The sequence below is a fragment of the Panulirus ornatus genome, chromosome 66, assembly GCF_036320965.1.
Source record: "Panulirus ornatus isolate Po-2019 chromosome 66, ASM3632096v1, whole genome shotgun sequence".
In the NCBI taxonomy this organism is placed as follows: domain Eukaryota; kingdom Metazoa; phylum Arthropoda; class Malacostraca; order Decapoda; family Palinuridae; genus Panulirus; species Panulirus ornatus.
In genome coordinates, this window is record NC_092289.1 from 16,131,014 (window position 1) to 16,151,773 (window position 20,760).

At 40.3% G+C, this 20,760-nt stretch overlaps 1 protein-coding gene across 1 annotated transcript in view; it reads left to right on the top strand.

The window, feature by feature from the left end:
- The first annotated feature begins 8,156 nt into the window (after positions 1–8,156).
- Positions 8,157–20,760, top strand: part of Miro (mitochondrial Rho GTPase) — a 53,248-nt gene continuing 40,644 nt past the window's right edge. Inside the window, exons 1-4 of the mRNA XM_071658493.1 lie at positions 8,157–8,728; positions 10,425–10,619; positions 12,642–12,850; positions 19,143–19,193. Coding sequence (XP_071514594.1) covers positions 10,430–10,619; positions 12,642–12,850; positions 19,143–19,193 — 450 coding nt within the window. The 5' untranslated portion in view covers positions 8,157–8,728; positions 10,425–10,429. The remainder of the gene's footprint in view (positions 8,729–10,424; positions 10,620–12,641; positions 12,851–19,142; positions 19,194–20,760) is intronic.

Below are 20,760 nucleotides of genomic sequence, written 5' to 3' on the forward strand. Positions count from 1 at the left end.
GGCACTAAAAGTGGAGAAGCAGCACTAGAGTTCACCAATTATGGAGACTTCTGCTGTGGCCATCCTCTTGAGGGAGTTCCCGGAGGAAACAGACATCAGAGATGTTGATAGATGAATAGGTTTTGGTAACCTCTTGAAATGCCTTCTGAATGTCTTGAGATATGTACTTGTACGGTGACCAAACTTACCTTTTATCACGTTCAAACATACACTTGCTTTAGTGGGATGGGGTTTGGGAGGCATGGGTAGATATCATTACATTTTCTCTTATGTCTGTGAATCATTGGTGTTTACCTAATTCTATGCCATTAGTAACTGTTAAATTCCCAGAAAAATTTATTCCTGTCTTTTTCCGTGAATCAGTATAGCAGAATCATCACAAAAACTTTAGTATTCCAGTTACCAATTAAGTTTTGTGTAATTATTGAAGGGTAAAGAAAAGAGACACGGCATCTTCTTTGCTCCATCACCACTTATCGTAAGGAACCATTAAGTTGCAATAGTTTGTACACGACTAGAGGTAAGTCACTGTTCATCATTTAGTAAGACATTTATTTACACTTGTTTGGTTCAGAGCATGGTAATTCAGAAGGGAATTTTTTGTACTTCTTTTATATCATAAACTGATTGAAGTTCTTGACAGTTAAAGAAGATTAAAGATTAAACATTTGTGCCATGAAATGTGTACTGCTTCCCCTTTGATAATAGCATTTGTTTTTGCCTCCTATTCTGATATAAGTGATCACACCTAGAGAATTTAATATGGCTTTAGATTCGTTGCATTTGTTGTCATACAGAATTCAGAGATACATTTTCCTCAGATTTTTTGCTGAGTTTTGTTTTCTGTTTAAACTATAAAATGCACACCTTCCAGTAATAATAACAAAGTTCATGCTCAGACCTACAGGCTTAGCAGGCTCAACACAGTCTATTTTTCATAATTGTCAGACTGGACTTGTACAAGTATTGATTATAAGGATGCGATGTATATATTGTATAGATTCCAAAGTGAATAAAGTAAATTATTTTATTTAAATGATTTTGTATTGTTTGTCCAGTTTTCAAGTGTGAATATTATGATTAGATGTATTATTGGATTTGTCTTGGAGGATCTTTCTGTATTTGACAGTTGTTGATTGCTCAGGATTCTTGTCTGTCTGAAAGAGGCTGATGATGATGGATCTGTTATCAAAGTTATCATTAGAAGCAGGTGTGGATCCAAAATAAAAGAATTAGAACTGCTGTATGTAGGAAAATATAAAACCATGTCATAATATTTGCTTATTAGTAAAGGTTTTACCACCACAGGCACTGTGACAAAATTTTGCTGTTGTATTACAGTATTGCATTGCTCTTGTCATTGTATATCATCATTTGCAAAGCATTGATTTCCATTCATTGAATTTAGTCTTCACTTACCAACTGTTTTGAAATATTAGAACAACAAAACTATCACCATCATTGCTTCATTGCCACCCCCACTGTACTGCCATCTTTGCCATGTCAGCACCTTCGCTCAATAGACGTAACAAGTCTCCAAGGCTTGTTCTTCACAGGAACTAGAATTTTCAGTGATAGTACATTACTGGTCTCCAAGTCTTATCCTTCACAAGACCTAGAATAATTAATGATAGTCTTGAAATTTATGGACAATGATGCTAGCACCACCCATACTCCATCACCACCCTTACTTCTTGCTGCATCACTACCCACATATCCAATCTACCTCCATCACCATCCTGCAGCCATATCATACTCTTGCAGGTGAGACACTTATTGTATATATTACTAATCTAAATTTATTGATACAGTATCAGAAATTAAATTTTTAGTGTTGAATTTAGTATTACAGTGAAATGAGGGTGTGTAACTTGCAATGATCATGGTCTGAAGATAATTCTTTTATTAAGAATTTCAAGTAGATGCAGTATTGTTAAAAGTGTGAAAGAAAAGTAAATTAAAAAGAGACCAGATTCAATTTATGTATTATGTCACCAAAATTTTAGGTACTCATAAATTGAAAGATAGCGTTTTGAGTGGTACCAAATATATAGGCAGAACTAAAGATTATTTCTTTTGGATACACACCTGATTAACAAGAGTAATTCAGACGTGGGCAGTGGTACTGTACATTCTCTTAAAAAAAAAAGATGCATCCTAAGCATAATCAGTTAGATTTTTCTCATATTTTAATCACCATTGAAGAGCAGTAGCCAGTAAGAAAGTAGGTGCTAAGATGGAACTTTTTTCATGCTTGTTCATCAGATCCCCCATTACAAGTGAAGCATCAAAAATGAATTAAAATTGGCCTCAATTGGTCACATCCACCCTCTAACTGTCATGAAACCTGAGTCCCCATCCACAGATAAGCCCCAGACACCATTCCATGGTTCCCTTGGCCACTTCATGTACCCTCGCTCACTGATAGCACATCACCCATTGTACACTACATTGCTTCAATTTGCTGTAACCCATCAATGTTCCTCACCCTTCCGAATATTCAGGCTCCATTAACTCAAAGTCTCTTTCACTCCATCCTTCCTTTTCCTTTCCAGTCTCCCACTTCACCTTACAACCCCCACCTCTGACATGTATTTTGTCTTATTCCCTGTTGCTCATCCTCTCCATATGTTCAAACTATCTCAGCAAACTGTGGTCAGCTCTATGATATACTTTGTTTACTACTGCATACTTCTCTTCATTTCTCTGTCATTCCTTACACAATCAACCCTCCTTACACTAAATGCTGTCCTCATGCATTTTATTGCCAGGATGGAGTACTTGCATTCTGTTTACAAACTTACAATCTCTCCTTGTCACACATAACACTTGACAACACTCAACTTGCACAGTTCATTCATCATAACTCCAGGTTTTCCTATGGGGATCACTATGTGCTAATATGGTGGGAGCAATAGATAAAAGTAGAAGGTAGGAGCATTAGGTAGAAATATTTGGTAGTAGTAGTTTGTAGGAACATCAGGCATGAGCATTAGGTAGAAAAAGTCAGTTGGAACATTAGGTAGGAGCCTCTGTAAACATTATGCTAGACTTGTCCTTTGCCAGTGGCCTGTTAAAGGGTGAGGCACTAAAGGCTAATAAGCAGCACTAGAGTTCACTAGTTATGGAGACTCTATATCCGTGGCCATCCCCTTGAGGGAATTCCAGAATGGAACAGGCATCAGAGATATAGATAGATGAATAGGTAAGATGTCTATCCCCTTCTTTTCTTGTGCATTCTCAGCCCGAGACTTGGTACCCATTCAATGTTTTTGGGATTGCTCTACCACGAAACGTACCTATATTTTCCCACACAGACAATGACCCACTTTGCACATGCTCATGGCTCCTAAGGCCTTTGTCCCCTTTTGCAGCCTGTGATCCACTTCAGCCTCCATAGTTTCATCAGCTGCCATGTCAACTTCCAAGTCTCTAAAGCACTCCCTTCCTCCCAGGTTGTCATCATTCTGACTCACACTTTAACCAGCCTGTCTCACCTGTCTGCTAAACTGTATTGCCTTACCTTCTTCACTTTCTCTCTATCTCCTTTCAAACAGTTTCCCGAACTTGGACACCAGTTTCTCTCTTGAGCCTACCACCAGAGCTTTGTCATTTGCAATTTGCATATGACTTGCCTCCCAAATCCTCACCTCTAGCATGCTGTTGACCTACCCCTCTCTCCAAGACCCAAGAATTTACCTCTCTCACCACCCCATCCATGAAGACATTAAACAGCCATAGTGACATCACACACTCTTGATATATACCCATCAAACAGCCATAGTGACAACACACACTTTTGACATACCCACCTTCATTTGGAACCATTTGCCCTCCTCCCCTCTTACTTGTTCACTCAATCTTAATCTCATGATGAAAATTCCTCAGTTCCTCAGTGCAACTAATAGCTTTCCTCCCACACTATTTATATGTATCACCTTCCACAAGGCAACTCTGTCAGTCCTATCATATTCTTTCTCTGGTCCATAAGTGCCACTTAGAAATCCTTTACTTTCTTGAGGTATTTCTCAAGTTTTTCAAAGCAAACACTTGTTCCACACATCGTCTATTACTCTATTTGCCACATTCCTCATCTCCAGTTTGATAATATTTATATACCACAACCCTCTCAATCACCACGCTCTCATTTTTCATGCCAAGTAAAGTCAACACACATTATTTTTTCTAGGTTAGTTAAGATGACATCAGCAAGTGAAAGGCCTGATCAAGGCCATCTCATAAACACTACAAACACACACACAGATTTATGTACATCTCTGATGCATGTTCCCTTTGGAAACTCCCTCAAGGAGATGGCCACAGCAAAATTCTTCATAACTGGTAAATTCCAGTGCCACTTCTTTGCCTATCAGTGAATCAACCTTGATAGGCCACTGGCAGAAGGCAACCGTAGTGTAGTATTTAGAAAGGCTCCCACCCAAGGTTCCCACCAATGACTACCTAGTGTTCCAACGTACTACATACACCTAATGCTCAAACGTAAATGTTCCTATGTAACACCTTTACCCATTGTTCCTACTAACTACCTTCACCTAATGTTCCTACCTACGACTTCAATCTATTGCTCCTAGCATTTAGCCAAAAGCAGGGCTAGCACATAGCACTCACCACAGGGAGATTTAGAATTATGGAGAATGAGTTGTGTGAGTTAAGTGCCATCAAGTGTAAGGTGTGACAAGGAGAGATTGTATGTTTGTGAACAGAATGCTAGCAGAAAACATGTGGGTGAAGCAGAAAGAAAAGACAGCTGCCTTTGGTCAGAGGAGTGCAACTTGACAACTACTGCTGGCTCACTAAGGGAGAAGTGTCAGTTGTTGTTTGCTGATGGTACAGCGCTGGTGGCTAATTCGGGTGAGAAACTGTAGAAGCTGGTAACTGAGTTTGGTAAAATGTGTGAAAGAAGAAAGCTGAGAGTGAATTTGAATAAGAGCAAGGTTATTAGGTACAGTAAGGTTGAGGGACAAGTCATTTGGGAGGTAAGTTTGAATGGAGAAAAACTGGAGAAAGTGAAGTGTTTTAGATATCTGGGAGTGGATTTGGCAGCGGATGGAACCATGGAAGCAGAAGTGAATCATAGGGTGGGGGAGGGGCGAAAGTTCTGGAAGCATTGAATAATGTGTGGAAGTCGAGAACGTTATCTTGAAAAGCAAAAATGGGTATGTTTGAAGGAATAGTGGTTCCAACAATGATGTATGGTTGCGAGGCATGGGCTATGGATAGAGTTGTGCTGAGGAGGGTGGATGTGCTGGAAATGAGATGTTTGAGGACAATATGTGGTGTGAGGTGGTTTGATTAAGTAATGAAAGGGTGAGAGAGATGTGTGGTAATAAGAAGAGTGTGGTTGAGAGAGCAGAAGAGGGCATTTTGAAATGGTTTGGTCACATGGAGAGAATGAGAGGAAAGATTGACAAAGAAGATATATATGTCAGTGGTGGAGGGAACAAGAAGTGGGAGACCAAATTGGAGGTGGAAAGATGGAGTGAGACAGATTTTGAGTGATCGGGGCCTGAACATGCTGGAGGGTGAAAGGCATGCAAGGAATAGAGTGAATTGGAACCATATGGTATATCGGGGTCGACGTGCTGTCAATGGATTGAACCAGGGCATGTGAAGCGTCTGGGGTAAACCATGGAAAGTTGTGTGGGGCCTGGATGTGGAAGGGGAGCTGTGGTTTCGGTGTATTATACATGACAGCTAGAGACTGAGTGTGAACGAATGTGGCCTTTGTTGTCTTTTCCTAGTGCTACCTAGCGCACATGCGGGGAAAGGGGGTTGTTATTTCATGTGTGGCGGGGTGGCGACGGAAATGAATAAGGGCAGACAGTATGAATTATGTACATGTGTATATATGTATATGTCTGTGTGTGTATATATATGTATACGTTGAGATGTATAGGTATGTATGTTTGCATATGTGGACGTGTATGTATATACATGTGTATGTGGGTGGGTTGGGCCATTCTTTCGTCTGTTTCCTTGCGCTACCTCGCTAACGCGGAAGACAGCGACTGAGTTTGGTAAAGTGTGTGAAAGAAGAAAGTTAAGAGTAAATGTGAATAAGAGCAAGGTTATTAGATACAGTAGGGTTGAGGGTCAAGTCAATTGGGAGGTGAGTTTGAATGGATAAAAACTGGAGGAAGTAAAGTGTTTTACATATCTGGGAGTGGATCTGGCAGCGGATGGAACCATGGAAGCGGAAGTGGATCATAGGATGGGGGAGGGGGCGAAAATTCTGGGAGCCTTGAAGAATGTGTGGAAGTCGAGAACATTATCTCGGAAAGCAAAAATGGGTATGTTTGAAGGAATAGTGGTTCCAACAATGTTGTATGGTTGCGAGGCGTGGGCTATGGATAGAGTGGTGCGCAGGAGGATGGATGTGCTGGAAATGAGATGTTTGAGGACAATGTGTGGTGTGAGGTGGTTTGATCGAGTAAGTAACGTAAGGGTAAGAGAGATGTGTGGAAATAAAAAGAGCGTGGTTGAGAGAGCAGAAGAGGGTGTTTTGAAATGGTTTGGGCACATGGAGAGAATGAGTGAGGAAAGATTGACCAAGAGGATATATGTGTCGGAGGTGGAGGGAACGAGGAGAAGAGGGAGACCAAATTGGAGGTGGAAAGATGGAGTGAAAAAGATTTTGTGTGATCGGGGCCTGAACATGCAGGAGGGTGAAAGGAGGGCAAGGAATAGAGTGAATTGGAGCGATGTGGTATACCGGGGTTGACGTGCTGTCAGTGGATTGAATCAGGGCATGTGAAGCGTCTGGGGTAAACCATGGAAAGCTGTGTAGGTATGTATATTTGCGTGTGTGGATGTATGTATATACATGTGTATGGGGGTGGGTTGGGCCATTTCTTTCGTCTGTTTCCTTGCGCTACCTCGCAAACGCGGGAGACAGCGGAAAAAAAAAAATATATATATATATATATATATATATATATATATATATATATATATATATATATATATATATATATATATATACCATTCAGATGACTGAGCCTTTATGGGAATAATCCCCTCTTGGCCCCCTTCTTTGTTCCTTTTGGAAATGTGAAACAGGAAGGGAGGATTTCCAGCCCCCGCTCCCTACCCTTTTAGTCGCCATCTACGACATGCAGGAAACTGGGAAGTATTTTCTCCCTATATCATTAGAAATTTATTTTGCCGGGTTCTATATTAAACTTACTTCTGTACAAGAGCCGTATTCGATTTGATAGACTTCGTCTAATGTTAGTGAATTAATCTATCATTCAAATAACTCCAAAAGGGCTAGGTTATCTAAGATACGGTGTACTCATAATCATTAATCTTATTTTGAGGTTTTCATCATGAGTTACCCACGATTCTCCTCCTCCCATTCCAAGTGACAGTCGTATATATGCATCTCGTATATATGTATATGAAAAAAAATATGCGTAGGGATATGATTTATGTATGTTTATACATCCAATTACTGTTATAATGTCTCTTCATTACTTTTACCCTTGAATTTAATGGGATGGTATTATATAAGGTTTCCGTCCATGTGCATGTTCTGATGATGAAATGGGTAGGTTTCGCTGTGTTAGCCATTTCTTAATATAATTTCCCCTATTGATGTTCATGATACTACTGTGATTTCCAGACAATATATATATATATATATATATATATATATATATATATATATATATGTGTGTGTGTGTGTGTGTGTGTGTTAAACCGGCATCTGAAAATTACGGAAATGCCTAAGAAATGGACGATTACTCTCCTTGCGGCGCTGTCTATAAATACGAGATTGATTCATGGACTGAATTATCTCCGCCATACATTATTCACAAAGACAGAATCACGTCAAACATTTCTCCGATAGATAGACTAAATCCTGTATCCAGTAATGGAAGCGGCGCGGCGGGAGTTGGGGAGGAGAAGTTGTAGTCATCAACCCACCAAGAAATAGAATGTAAGGAAGGAATGCTCGCCGGGGTGGATTATTGAGAATATTACCGTAGAGAATGGAGAATAATGTATTATTTTCCGCCATTTTTTTTTTTAAAGAAGAGACGCCTCATTGAGCTCGATCGTCGTGCCAGGTGCATTGTGGGAGTTATCGACCGTTCCCCCCCTCCCCCACCAATCAGCTGATTCCAGTAAGGGTTGTTTACCACTGGCCATAACAGGGAGGTTGTTTGTTGGGGGGGTCGAAGCACAGCACACTAATCCTATATATCTATGGGGTAGGTGAGGGTATTAAGGGTAGTTTCTGACGATGGAATGAGTTTGTCTTAAGAGCTAAAGGTCCGTGGAAGCGTTTGATTGGCCGTGACTTGTCCTGACGAGGTTGTATTTACTATGAAATTACGAGTTGGGAAGGGACTCGTAACCCAGCGTGCCTGACCCAGCTGTGGAAAGACAGAGTTTTTTTTTTTATTTCTTACTTTGTAGTGATTATTGGGCACTCCTAGCTGGCGTATGTGATGCATTGCGTGTCATAAAATGCTGGAGTATTATCTTGTAAAGACGACATTGGACTGACAGTAGCTTCTCCCGACCCGGCACATGTGAAATCCAGTTGGAAATTTGGTGGTTTTGCTGTGCTGTTGGACCTGGCACAGTGGAGACATTACTTTGGAAGTGTTCTGCTAACTTTACTGACCGGTTGAAGTCTGAAGTTGTTGTTGTGTTACGACTTTATTGACTGTGGAATCTAGAAGAGTAACTGCTAAAGGTAAGGTTTTTTATGCACAGTGAATTATGATTGGGAGGATGTAATTACAATCATATATATATATAGTTTATTTTGCACTTAGGAAATCTATAGTGGCAGGTTTTTTTTTCAATATTCGTGGAAATTATTGTGCCCAGTTATACATTAGGCACTCCACAAGTAACATTGATTTTCAAGAAACACATAATTGGTTTACATGTAGAAGTGAGTTAGACTAGCACGTCATGATTTGAAGCATTATTTTGTATAATTTGATGATGATGAATTGTTGTTCGGGGGAGGGTATGGAGGTCAGGGAAAATTTAGGGTTTGTTGATAGAAAACTAAGTGTAACAGTTACAGAAATGAAGAAAGCTCTTGAAAACCTAAACATACTTCTAGAAGTTATGAAAACCACCACACCTCCGCTTAGCAGCTAAGGTTTATAACTGTAATACGCTAGTGATGGTGTAGTTGTCTGCTTGGGATCACTTGGGATGACGTGATTTGTAGTAGGCAGGACAGCAGAGCCACCAGTTGCCATGTGATAGCTATTTGTTTATATGTTTGATATGTATTGCGTATTTTGACTGCAACAATGAAAATGAAGATAAATCTCATCTACCAGTGAAGTTAGATTAGTTTTTTTAGGTTCTGTTGATTTCAGAAACTGGTTCATTTGCAAGTTTATGTTCTTTATTAAGTCTTGTGATCTTTATACCCTTCGTTGATATCACTTTCAAGTTATTATGGGTTAAAGAATAATGCTGCAATTCATACAGCACCTGTCAAATTGTCATTGATGACTGTAGGTAAAAGATGGCCTCTGCGTGGTTACTATCTTGCTGGAAATAAGCTTCAGGATTCTGTGTGTGAGAACTACTTGGGAATTGACATCATCCCACCTTATGAGAATAGTTAGGGACACAAACTGTCTGCATGTGACTATCAGAATAACTTTCAAGTATGTTGGTTAGGAAATATTTAGCAAGTTAGTCATATCCAACATAAGGCTAAAGTTAAGATATGCTTCTCAGATTTCGCCACTGCACCTAAAGACGCACAAAGATTTAATAGAGAAGATCCAGGTGAATGCAACAAAGATGTTAGTGGACTGAAAAGAGCTGAGTTATAGGGAATGCTGGAGGCTTTAAATTTACTGACCTTGGAGGAGAAAAGAGTGAGGGGTGACCTGGTCACAACTGTAAGTTTTTTAAAAAAAAGTTGGTGATATGGACAGTGAGCAGTTCTTTGAGAGGTGTAGGGATAGAGCAACAAGAAGACATGAAATCAAGTAAGAAACTTGTTAAAACTGATGTGAAGAAATACTTTTTAGTAGAAGAGTGGTGGATGAATGGAACATGTTAAAGCAGACAGCATACTTAAATTTAAGCTTAAATAAAGGTTGTATATAGTAGAAAATGCTCAAGAGATGGGGCCCTTCGTGTCCAGTGTGCTTAGGTAATTACAGGAATTACATAGTTCATATAGAAGGTTAAGAGATGGGAAACATTGGTGTAAAACTCTCTCTCTCTCTCTCTCTCTCTCTCAGTAACACATAAAGAGTAATCACAATAACATCATACGTTGACCTGTGGCTGTGGCTGATGAATGTGGCCAGCTTCCTGTGTGCTGTGAGAGCCCAATGGAAGGGGTTTCTGGGGTGGGAAAATGAATATGTTTGTTTATTTTGAAATATTTCGTGATTTACCAACAGGAAGGATGGGTGGAGGTCAAAGACGAGGTGTGCGAATCCTGTTGATAGGAGATGCAGGAGTAGGCAAGACATCTCTCATCCTTTCTTTGGTTTCTGAGGAATTTCCTGAGCATGTTCCTGCTCGTGCTGAGGAGATAACAATTCCACCTGACGTGACCCCAGAAAAGGTTCCTACACATATTGTGGACTATTCTGGTATGTTTTCTCTGTTGAAGGTATTGTATCATTTTAAAGTTTTTCAGTATTGTATAATAATTATCACTTAAATTGTTTATGGATGGGGTTGTTAGGGAGGTGAATGCAAGAGTTTTGGAAAAAGGGGCAAGTATGCAGTCTGTTGGGGATGAGAGAGCTTGGGAAGTGAGTCAGATGTTGTTCGCTGATGATACAGCGCTGGTAGCTGATTCATGTGAGAAACTGCAGAAGTTGGCGACTGAGTTTGGTAAAGTGTGTGAAAGGAGAAAGTTAAGAGTAAATGTGAATAAGAGCAAGGTTATTAGGTACAGTAGGGTTGAGGGTCAAGTCAATTGGGAGGTAAGTTTGAATGGAGAAAAACTGGAGGAAGTAAAGTGTTTTAGATATCTGGGAGTGGATCTGGCAGCAGATGGAACCATGGAAGCGGAAGTGAATCATAGGGTGGGGGAGGGGGCAAAAATCCTGGGAGCTTTGAAGAATGTGTGGAAGTCGAGAACATTATCTCGGAAAGCAAAAATGGGTATGTTTGAAGGAATAGTGGTTCCAACAATGTTGTATGGTTGCGAGGCGTGGGCTATGGATAGAGTTGTGCTGAGGAGGGTGGATGTGCTGGAAATGAGATGTTTGAGGACAATATGTAGTGTGAGGTGGTTTGATCGAATAAGTAATGTAAGGGTAAGAGAGATGTGTGGAAATAAAAAGAGCGTGGTTGAGAGAGCAGAAGAGGGTGTTTTGAAATGGTTTGGGCACATGGAGAGAATGAGTGAGGAAAGATTGACCAAGAGGATGTATGTGTCGGAGGTGGAGGGAACGAGAAGTGGGAGACCAAATTGGAGGTGAAAGATGGAGTGAAAAAGATTTTGAGTGATCGGGGCCTGAACATGCAGGAGGGTGAAAGACGGGCAAGGAATAGAGTAAATTGGATCGATGTGGTATACCGGGGTCGACGTGATGTCAATGGATTGAATCAGGGCATGTGAAGCGTCTGGGGTAAACCATGGAAAGTTCTGTGGGGCCTGGATGTGGAAAGGGAGCTGTGGTTTCGGGCATTATTACATGACAGCTAGAGACTGAGTGTGAACGAATGGGGCCATTGTTGTCTTTTCCTGGCGCTACCTCGCACACATGAGGGGGGAGGGGGATGTTATTCCATGTGTGGCGAGGTGGCGATGGGAATAAATAAAGGCAGACTATAAATTCTGTACATGTGTATATATGTATATGTCTGTGTGTGTATATATATGGGTACATTGAGATGTATAGGTATGTATATTTTCATGTGTGGACATGTATGTATATACATGTGTATGGGGGTGGGTTGGGCCATTTCTTTCGTCTGTTTCCTTGTGCTACCTTGCAAATGTAGGAGACAACGACTAAGCAAAATAAATAGATAATAAATAAATACTTAAATTGAATAAAGGATTGCAGTGAAGATACAGTCTGCTTTATAATCAGAATCCTGTTTATCTCATGTATGATGCAGGCAGAGGGCAATTTTTTTGTGTAATATCGTACTTATATATGGAAGTATTTGATATATTGTTAAGTTTCATGCACAAGAATGTGCAGAGAGTTAGAAAGTGTGCAAGGATTTTTCACACCATGCATTAATGTGTTAAATTATTTGTGAAAGTTTGATTTGGGGTTTCTTTAAGTTCATAATTTTATTTTTAATGTCTGTCATATATTTTTTTATGTTTTTCTTTGAGAGGTATGCATGGGACAGAACATTTTGTTGAATTGGATGTATATGGGGGTGACTTGCAGTCAGTACGCTGAACTAGGGTACATGAAATGGTCACAGGAAGGTCTTATTAGTAGATGTGAAGAAATGTGGCTATTTCCTATGTTCCAGAACACTGTTTTACTGAAATGGGAAACAACAAACAAATATTGAAAGAAAAAATCATATTTTATATACCGTTTTGTACAGAAATTATCTGTGTTCCAGTTACCACATAATAGTTCATGCAAAACACATTAAAAGTTGCCCTACAGAATGATTTCTTTTTACTCCAGAACGTGAGCAAACTGTTGATCAGCTGCGTACTGAGGTCAACCGCTCTGATGTGATATGTGTAGTGTACAGTGTTGAGGAGGAAGACACATTAGATAGGGTCACAGGTCACTGGCTTCCCCTCATAAGATCAACTTTAGGACAACAACACCACACGCCAGTCATTCTAGTTGGCAATAAAGTTGATCTAGTAGATTACTCAACCATGGAAGTAAGTGCTGTACTTCTTAGTTTTAATGAAATTGATTGTAAAGAGGGAAACAGAGTTGTAGCTGTGTATAAAAGAAATGAAAACCCTTTGTGTAAGAGATAACTGTAGACTTTTTTATGTAAGCTGTGACAGCTTGGGCAACTTAATAGATTTTTTGCTGCTTGTATATTGAATTTTGTAGGGATATAACAATATTTATTATAGTGGAAAGCTGCTCAGTTACATAATGGAAAGGCATCTCTGTCCAACCCGCCGCCTTCATCTTCATCTGCAATACCATCTTGGATGGTATTGCAGTGGAATTTATTAAAAAAGGGGTGACTGTATTGCTGACTGGTTGGTAAGATTATTTAATGTATGTAAGACTCATGATGAGGTGCCAAAGGATTGGCAGAATGCTTGCATAGTGCCATTGTACAAAGGCAAAGGGGATAAAAGTGAATACTCAAGTTACAGAGGTATAAGTTCGTTGAGTATTCCTGGGAAATTATATGGGAGGGTATTGATTGAGAGGGTGAAGGCATGTACAGAGCATCAGATTGGGGGAAAGCAGTGTGGTTTCAGAAGTGGTAGAGGATGTGTGGATCAGGTGTTTGCTTTGAAGAATGTATGTGAGAAATACTTTAGAAAAGCAAATGGATTTGTATGTAGCATTTATGGATCTGGAGAAGGCATATGATAGAGTTGATAGAGATGCTCTGTTGAAGGTATTAAGAATATCAAGAATATATGTTGTGGGAGGCAAGTTGTTAGAAGCAGTGAAAAGTTTTTATTGAGGATGTAAGGCATGTTTATGTGTAGGAAGAGAGGAAAGTGATTGGTTCCCAGTGAATGTTGTTTGCGGCAGGGGTGTGTGATGTCTCCATGATTGTTTAATTTGTTTATGGATGGGGTTGTTAGGGATGTGAATGCAAGAGTTTTGGAAAGAGGGGTAAGTATGCAGTCTGTTGGGGATGAGAGAGCTTGGGAATTAAGTCAGTTGTTCGCTGATGATACAGCCCTGGTGGCTGATTCGTGTGAGAAACTGAAGAAGCTGGTGACTGAGTTTGGTAAAGTGTGTGAAAGAAGAAAGCTGAGAGTGAATGTGAATAAGAGCGAGGTTATTAGGTACAGTAGGGTTGAGAGACAAGACAATTGGGAGGTAAATTTGAATGGAGAAAAACTGGAGGAAGTGAAGTGTTTTAGATATCTTGGAGTGGATTTGGCAGCGGATGGAACCATGGAAGCGGAAGTGAATCATAGGGTAGGGGAGGGGGCAAAAGCTCTGGGAGCATTGAAGAATGTGTGGAAGTCGAGAACATTATCTTAGAGAGCAAAAATGGGTATGTTTGAAGGAATAGTGGTTCCAACAATGTTATATGGTTGCAAGGCGTGGGCTATAGATAGAGTTGTGCGGAGGAGGGTGGATGTGCTGGAGATGAGATGTTTGAGGACAATATATGGTGTGAGGTGGTTTGATCCAGTAAGTAATGAAAGGGTGAGAGATATATGTGGTAATAAAAAGAGTGTTGTTGAGAGAGCAGAGGAGAGTGTTTTGAAATGGTTTGGTCACATGGAGAGAAAGAGTGAGGAAATATTGACAGAGGTGGAGGGAACGAGGAGAAGTGGGAGACCAAATTGGAGGTGGAAAGATTGAGTGAAAAAGATTTTGTGTGATCGGGGCCTGAACATGGAGGAGGGTGAAAGGCGTGCAAGGAATAAAGTGAATTGGAATGATGTGGTATACTGGGGTGGACATGCTGTTAATGGATTGAACCAGGGCATGTGAAGCATCTGGGGTAAACCATGGAAAGTTCTGTGGGGCCTTGATGTGGTAAGGGAGCTGTGGTTTCAGTGCATTATACATGACAGCTAGAGACTAAGTGTGAACGAATGTGGCCTTCGTTGTCCTTTCCTAGTGCTACCTCACACACATGCAGGGGAAGGAGTTATTTCATGTGTGGCGGGGTGGCGACAGGAATGAATGAGGGCAGACAGTGTGAATCATGTACATATGTATTTATGTATATGTCTGTGTGTGTATATATATATATGTATACGTTGAGATGTATAGGTATGTATATGTGTGTATGTGGATGTGTATGTATATACATGTGTATGTGGGTGGGTTGGGCCATTCTTTTGTGTGTTTCCTTGCGCTACCTCTAACGCGGGAGACAGCGACAGAGTATAATAAATATAAATAATTAGATACTTAAGGTATCTAAAAGCAGAAAGATAGACTTGTGATTGACTGACTAACCCTGATTCTTAGTGCTGACTTTATTATGTACACATTTAGTAGTGGTGATGTGAGAAGGAGATGGAATGAGTATTTTGAAGGTTTGTTGAATGTGTCTGATGACAGAGTGGCAGATATAGGATGTTTGGGTCGAGGTGGTGTGCAAAGTGAGAGGGTTAGGGAAAATGATTTGGTAAACAGAAAAGAGGTAGTAAAAGCTTTGCGGAAGATGAAAGCCGGCAAGGCAGCAGGTTTGGATGGTATTGCAGTGGAATTTATTAAAAAAGGGGGTGACTGTATTGTTGACTGGTTGGTAAGGTTATTTAATGTATGTATGACTCATGGTGAGGTGCCTGAGGATTGGCGGAATGCGTGCATAGTGCCATTGTACAAAGGCAAAGGGGATAAGAGTGAGTGCTCAAATTACAGAGGTATAAGTTTGTTGAGTATTCCTGGTAAATTATATGGGAGAGTATTGATTGAGAGGGTGAAGGCATGTACAGAGCATCAGATTGGGGAAGAGCAGTGTGGTTTCAGAAGTGGTAGAGGATGTGTGGATCAGGTGTTTGCTTTGAAGAATGTATGTGAGAAATACTTAGAAAAGCAAATGGATTTGTATGTAGCATTTATGGATCTGGAGAAGGCATATGATAGAGTTGATAGAGATGCTCTGTGGAAGGTATTAAGAATATATGGTGTGGGAGGCAAGTTGTTAGAAGCAGTGAAAAGTTTTTATCGAGGATGTAAGGCATGTGTACGTGTAGGAAGAGAGGAAAGTGATTGGTTCTCAGTGAATGTTGGTTTGCGGCAGGGGTGTGTGATGTCTCCATGGTTGTTTAATTTGTTTATGGATGGGGTTGTTAGGGAGGTAAATGCAAGAGTCTTGGAAAGAGGGGCAAGTATGAAGTCTGTTGGGGATGAGAGAGCTTGGGAAGTGAGTCAGTTGTTGTTCGCTGATGATACAGCGCTGGTGGCGGATTCATGTGAGAAACTGCAGAAGCTGGTGACGGAGTTTGGTAAAGTGTGTGGAAGAAGAAAGTTAAGAGTAAATGTGAATAAGAGCAAGGTTATTAGGTACAGTAGGGTTGAGGGTCAAGTCAATTGGGAGGTGAGTTTGAATGGAGAAAAACTGGAGGAAGTGAAGTGTTTTAGATATCTGGGAGTGGATCTGTCAGCGGATGGAACCATGGAAGCGGAAGTGGATCATAGGGTGGGGGAGGGGGCGAAAATTTTGGGAGCCTTGAAAAATGTGTGGAAGTCGAGAACATTATCCCGGAAAGCAAAAATGGGTATGTTTGAAGGAATAGTAGTTCCAACAATGTTGTATGGTTGCGAGGCGTGGGCTATGGATAGAGTTGTGCGCAGGAGGATGGATGTGCTGGAAATGAGATGTTTGAGGACAATGTGTGGTGTGAGGTGGTTTGATCGAGTAAGTAACGTAAGGGTAAGAGAGATGTGTGGAAATAAAAAGAGCGTGGTTGAGAGAGCAGAAGAGGGTGTTTTGAAATGGTTTGGGCACATGGAGAGAATGAGTGAGGAAAGATTGACCAAGAGGATATATGTGTCGGAGGTGGAGGGAACGAGGAGAAGAGGGAGACCAAATTGGAGGTGGAAAGATGGAGTGAAAAGGATTTTGTGTGATCGGGGCCTGAACATGCAGGAGGGTGAAAGGAGGGCAAGGAATAGAGTGAATTGGAGCGATGTGGTATACAGGGGTTGACGTGCTGTCAGTGGATTGAATCAAGGCATGTGAAGCGTCCGGGGTAAACCATGGAAAGCTGTGTAGGTATGTATATTTGCGTGTGTGGACGTGTGTATATACATGTGTATGGGGGTGGGTTGGGCCATTTCTTTCGTCTGTTTCCTTGCGCTACCTCGCAAACGCGGGAGACAGCGACAAAGTATAAAAAAAAAAAACATTTATATATGTATACATTGAGATGTATAGGCATGTATATGTGTGTTTGTGGATGTGTATGTATATCATGTGTATGTGGGTGGGTTGGGCCATTCTTTCGTGTGTTTCCTTGCGCTACCTCTAACGCGGGAGACAGCGACAGAGTACAATAAATATAAATAATTAGATACTTAAGGTATCTAAAAGCAGAAAGATAGACTTGTGATTGACTGACTAACCCTGATTCTTAGTGCTGACTTTATTATTTTATCCATAGAAAGTATGGTTTATTTGACTAGTGTTTTTGCTAAAGCAGCTTGCTAGACTTTATATGAATTTGAGGGAGGAAATATATAGAAAACCTACTCCCTCCTACCTTTGTTTCTTTTTTCCAAACTTGTTTGCTGTTTCCTGTGTTACAAAATAGCCCCAGCATCAGACAAAGAAGGGCTGCGCTTGCTTACTTTACTCTCTTGCTGTTATCTTTATCACCTTTGTTATCTTCGTCTTTTGTAGAGCTTAAATTATTTAGCTAGGTAAAATTCCACACGATGGCATTGCCTTCTTGTTGATGACTCATTTACTGGAATTTCACTATCATGGAACGTATGTTTTCAGGAACAATTTCATTTAGTGGAATACTTAAAATCACTTTGATGTAATTTTGAATTTGTAAGTTATGATGAGTCATAGAAAAAGGAGAGTATGAGGATAGGAATGATTGGAGAAGATTGGTTTGGAGGCTTGCAACTGACAAATTTCCAAAAGTTTGCCTGGTATCTGTTGAGAAAAAATCTTTGAATATCCATCTAAAATTAGAAATGAAAATATTGAGCCATTCTCTCTCTCTCTCTCTCTCTCTCTCTCTCTCTCTCTCTCTCTCTCTCTCTCTCAGGTAGTGATGCGTCAGGTGCAACCATGTTCCTCAGTTAGTGGTGGAACAGGTGAAACTTTGTTCCTCAGGTAGTTGCTGGCAAAGAAGGGAAATGATAATAAGAAACCATAAGTCCTTTTTTACTACAGTATTATCACTACTCTCAATATTGCAATGTACACTTCCAGTTTAATGGAGTGCATCAGGTACATACAGGCTCCAGACATCACTCTCACACATCCACAAACCATGCCCAGTATTTTAACCACTCAAGGATAACCACACTGTGTTTCAAAGAAAAAGATGACTCAGTGGGTAAGACCGATGAACCAATTTCCTATTCCTTGTCTTTCCAATAACTCCACCACAAATCTCTGCAAAACCACCTTAAGCAGCTACAGCCATAAGTGTGGAAGATACAGGTATATTTTTGTGCCGTGCTTTTTGTATTACTGAGTATATTTTTTAAAAGCATTATATCATATACAGGGGGTCCCCGGGCTACGAACGCATTAGGTTCCTGGACCCTGCTCGTAAGTCTATCTGTTTTTAAGTTGGACAGTATAAAGAAATGCCTTAAATTATAGTAAATACTCATACCTGACTGATAATGTTGTAGATATTGTATTCTGAAGTAAGTATAGTTAATAGAACATATTAGGTAACACTGTATGAAAAAGAGATGCAGTTCCATGGTTCGTAAGTATGAGTAATTGATTGTATGTCAGGCTAGGAATTAGATGTTGTTTTTTGGAGCTCATCTTTAAGTATGGGTGTTTGTAGGTTGCATGCCCATAAGTCGGGGCCCCTTGTATGTGTTTGAAAAAGGTTTTCAGTATTCTAGAACATATTTGTATTATGGGGCCAAATTTTTTCTTTGTACCACTTTAAATCACATAATGGAATCCTTAGGAAAGCTGGTTTCACTTACTAGAGTTTAGATTAATTCCTATCTTTTTAGGAACATATCTGTTCTGGTAAGGGGAGAATACCTACAATGAACATTGTAAATGTGCAACCTGAAAGGTAGTAGTGTTGTAGAGGTGCCACAGTTATCTTCTTTCTAAACCTCTATTACATATTAACATGGGTCTCATTCATCTGGTTATGGAGTACTGCTCACATATACCAGGTTGACCTTTCTCCACCTCTCTATCAGATGGTTTCCAATATGTTATCACTGCTCTTCAACCAACCTCTTCCATCCCATATAGTTCTCATATTGTGCACAAGTAAATCTGGAAGATTATGGACAAACTGTACGTCATGATACTGATCATTATCTTAATATTTCTTGCAGATTGTTCTGCAGACCATGATGGAATATCCTGAAATTGAGACTTGTGTAGAAGTAAGTATTTTTATTTATTTATGTATTTATTCTATTTTTTTATTATTATTGTCAGATCATGTTGCATTTCCGTATTTCTAAGGTAATGAAGCTCTCATGACTTTCCCATGATAGTAAAAACAGAAATCTCGATTTTTCTGTGTTGATGAATAGGGAAGATTTAGCTAGAGCTCTAAGGAATAGTTGATAGTGTATATGCTGTATAATCACCTATACATAAAAGTGAGTGCTCAAATTACAGAGGTATAAGTTTGTTGAGTATTCCTGGGAAATTATATGGGAGGGTATTGATTGAGAGGGTGAAAGCATGTACAGAGCATCAGATTGGGGAAGAGCAGTGTGGTTTCAGAAGTGGTAGAGGATGTGTGGATCAGGTGTTTGCTTTGAAGAATGTGTGAAAAATACTTAGAAAAGCAAATGGATTTGTATGTAGCATTTATGGATCTGGAGAAGGCATATGATAGAGTTGATAGAGATGCTCTGTGGAAGGTATTAAGAATATATGGTGTGGGAGGCAAGTTGTTAGAAGCAGTGAAAAGTTTTTATTGAGGATGTAAGGCATGTGTCCGTGTAGGAAGAGAGGAAAGTGATTGGTTCTCAGTGAATGTAGGTTTGCGGCAGGGGTGTGTGATGTCTCCATGGTTGTTTAATTTGTTTATGGATGGGGTTGTTAGGGAGGTGAATGCAAGAGTTTTGGAAAGAGGGGCAAGTATGCAGTCTGTTGGGGATGAGAGAGCTTGGGAAGTGAGTCAGATGTTGTTCGCTGATGATACAGCGCTGGTAGCTGATTCATGTGAGAAACTGCAGAAGTTGGCGACTGAGTTTGGTAAAGTGTGTGAAAGGAGAAAGTTAGAGTAAATGTGAATAAGAGCAAGGTTATTAGGTACAGTAGGGTTGAGGGTCAAGTCAATTGGGAGGTAAGTTTGAATGGAGAAAAACTGGAGGAAGTAAAGTGTTTTAGATATCTGGGAGTGGATCTGGCAGCAGATGGAACCATGGAAGCGGAAGTGAATCATAGGGTGGGGGAGGGGGCAAAAATCCTGGGAGCTTTGAAGAATGTGTGGAAGTTGAGAACATTGTCTCGGAAAGCAAAAATGGGTATGTTTGAAGGAATAGTGGTTCCAACAATGTTGTATGGTTGCGAGGCGTGGGCTATGGATAGAGTTGTGCTGAGGAGGGTGGATGTGCTGGAAATGAGATGTTTGAGGACAATATGTAGTGTGAGGTGGTTTGATCGAATAAGTAATGTAATGGTAAGAGAGATGTGTGGAAATAAAAAGAGCGTGGTTGAGAGAGCAGAAGAGGGTGTTTTGAAATGGTTTGGGCACATGGAGAGAATGAGTGAGGAAAGATTGACCAAGAGGATGTATGTGTCGGAGGTGGAGGGAACGAGAAGTGGGAGACCAAATTGGAGGTGAAAGATGGAGTGAAAAAGATTTTGAGTGATCGGGGCCTGAACATGCAGGAGGGTGAAAGACGGGCAAGGAATAGAGTAAATTGGATCGATGTGGTATACCGGGGTCGACGTGCTGTCAATGGATTGAATCAGGGCATGTGAAGCGTCTGG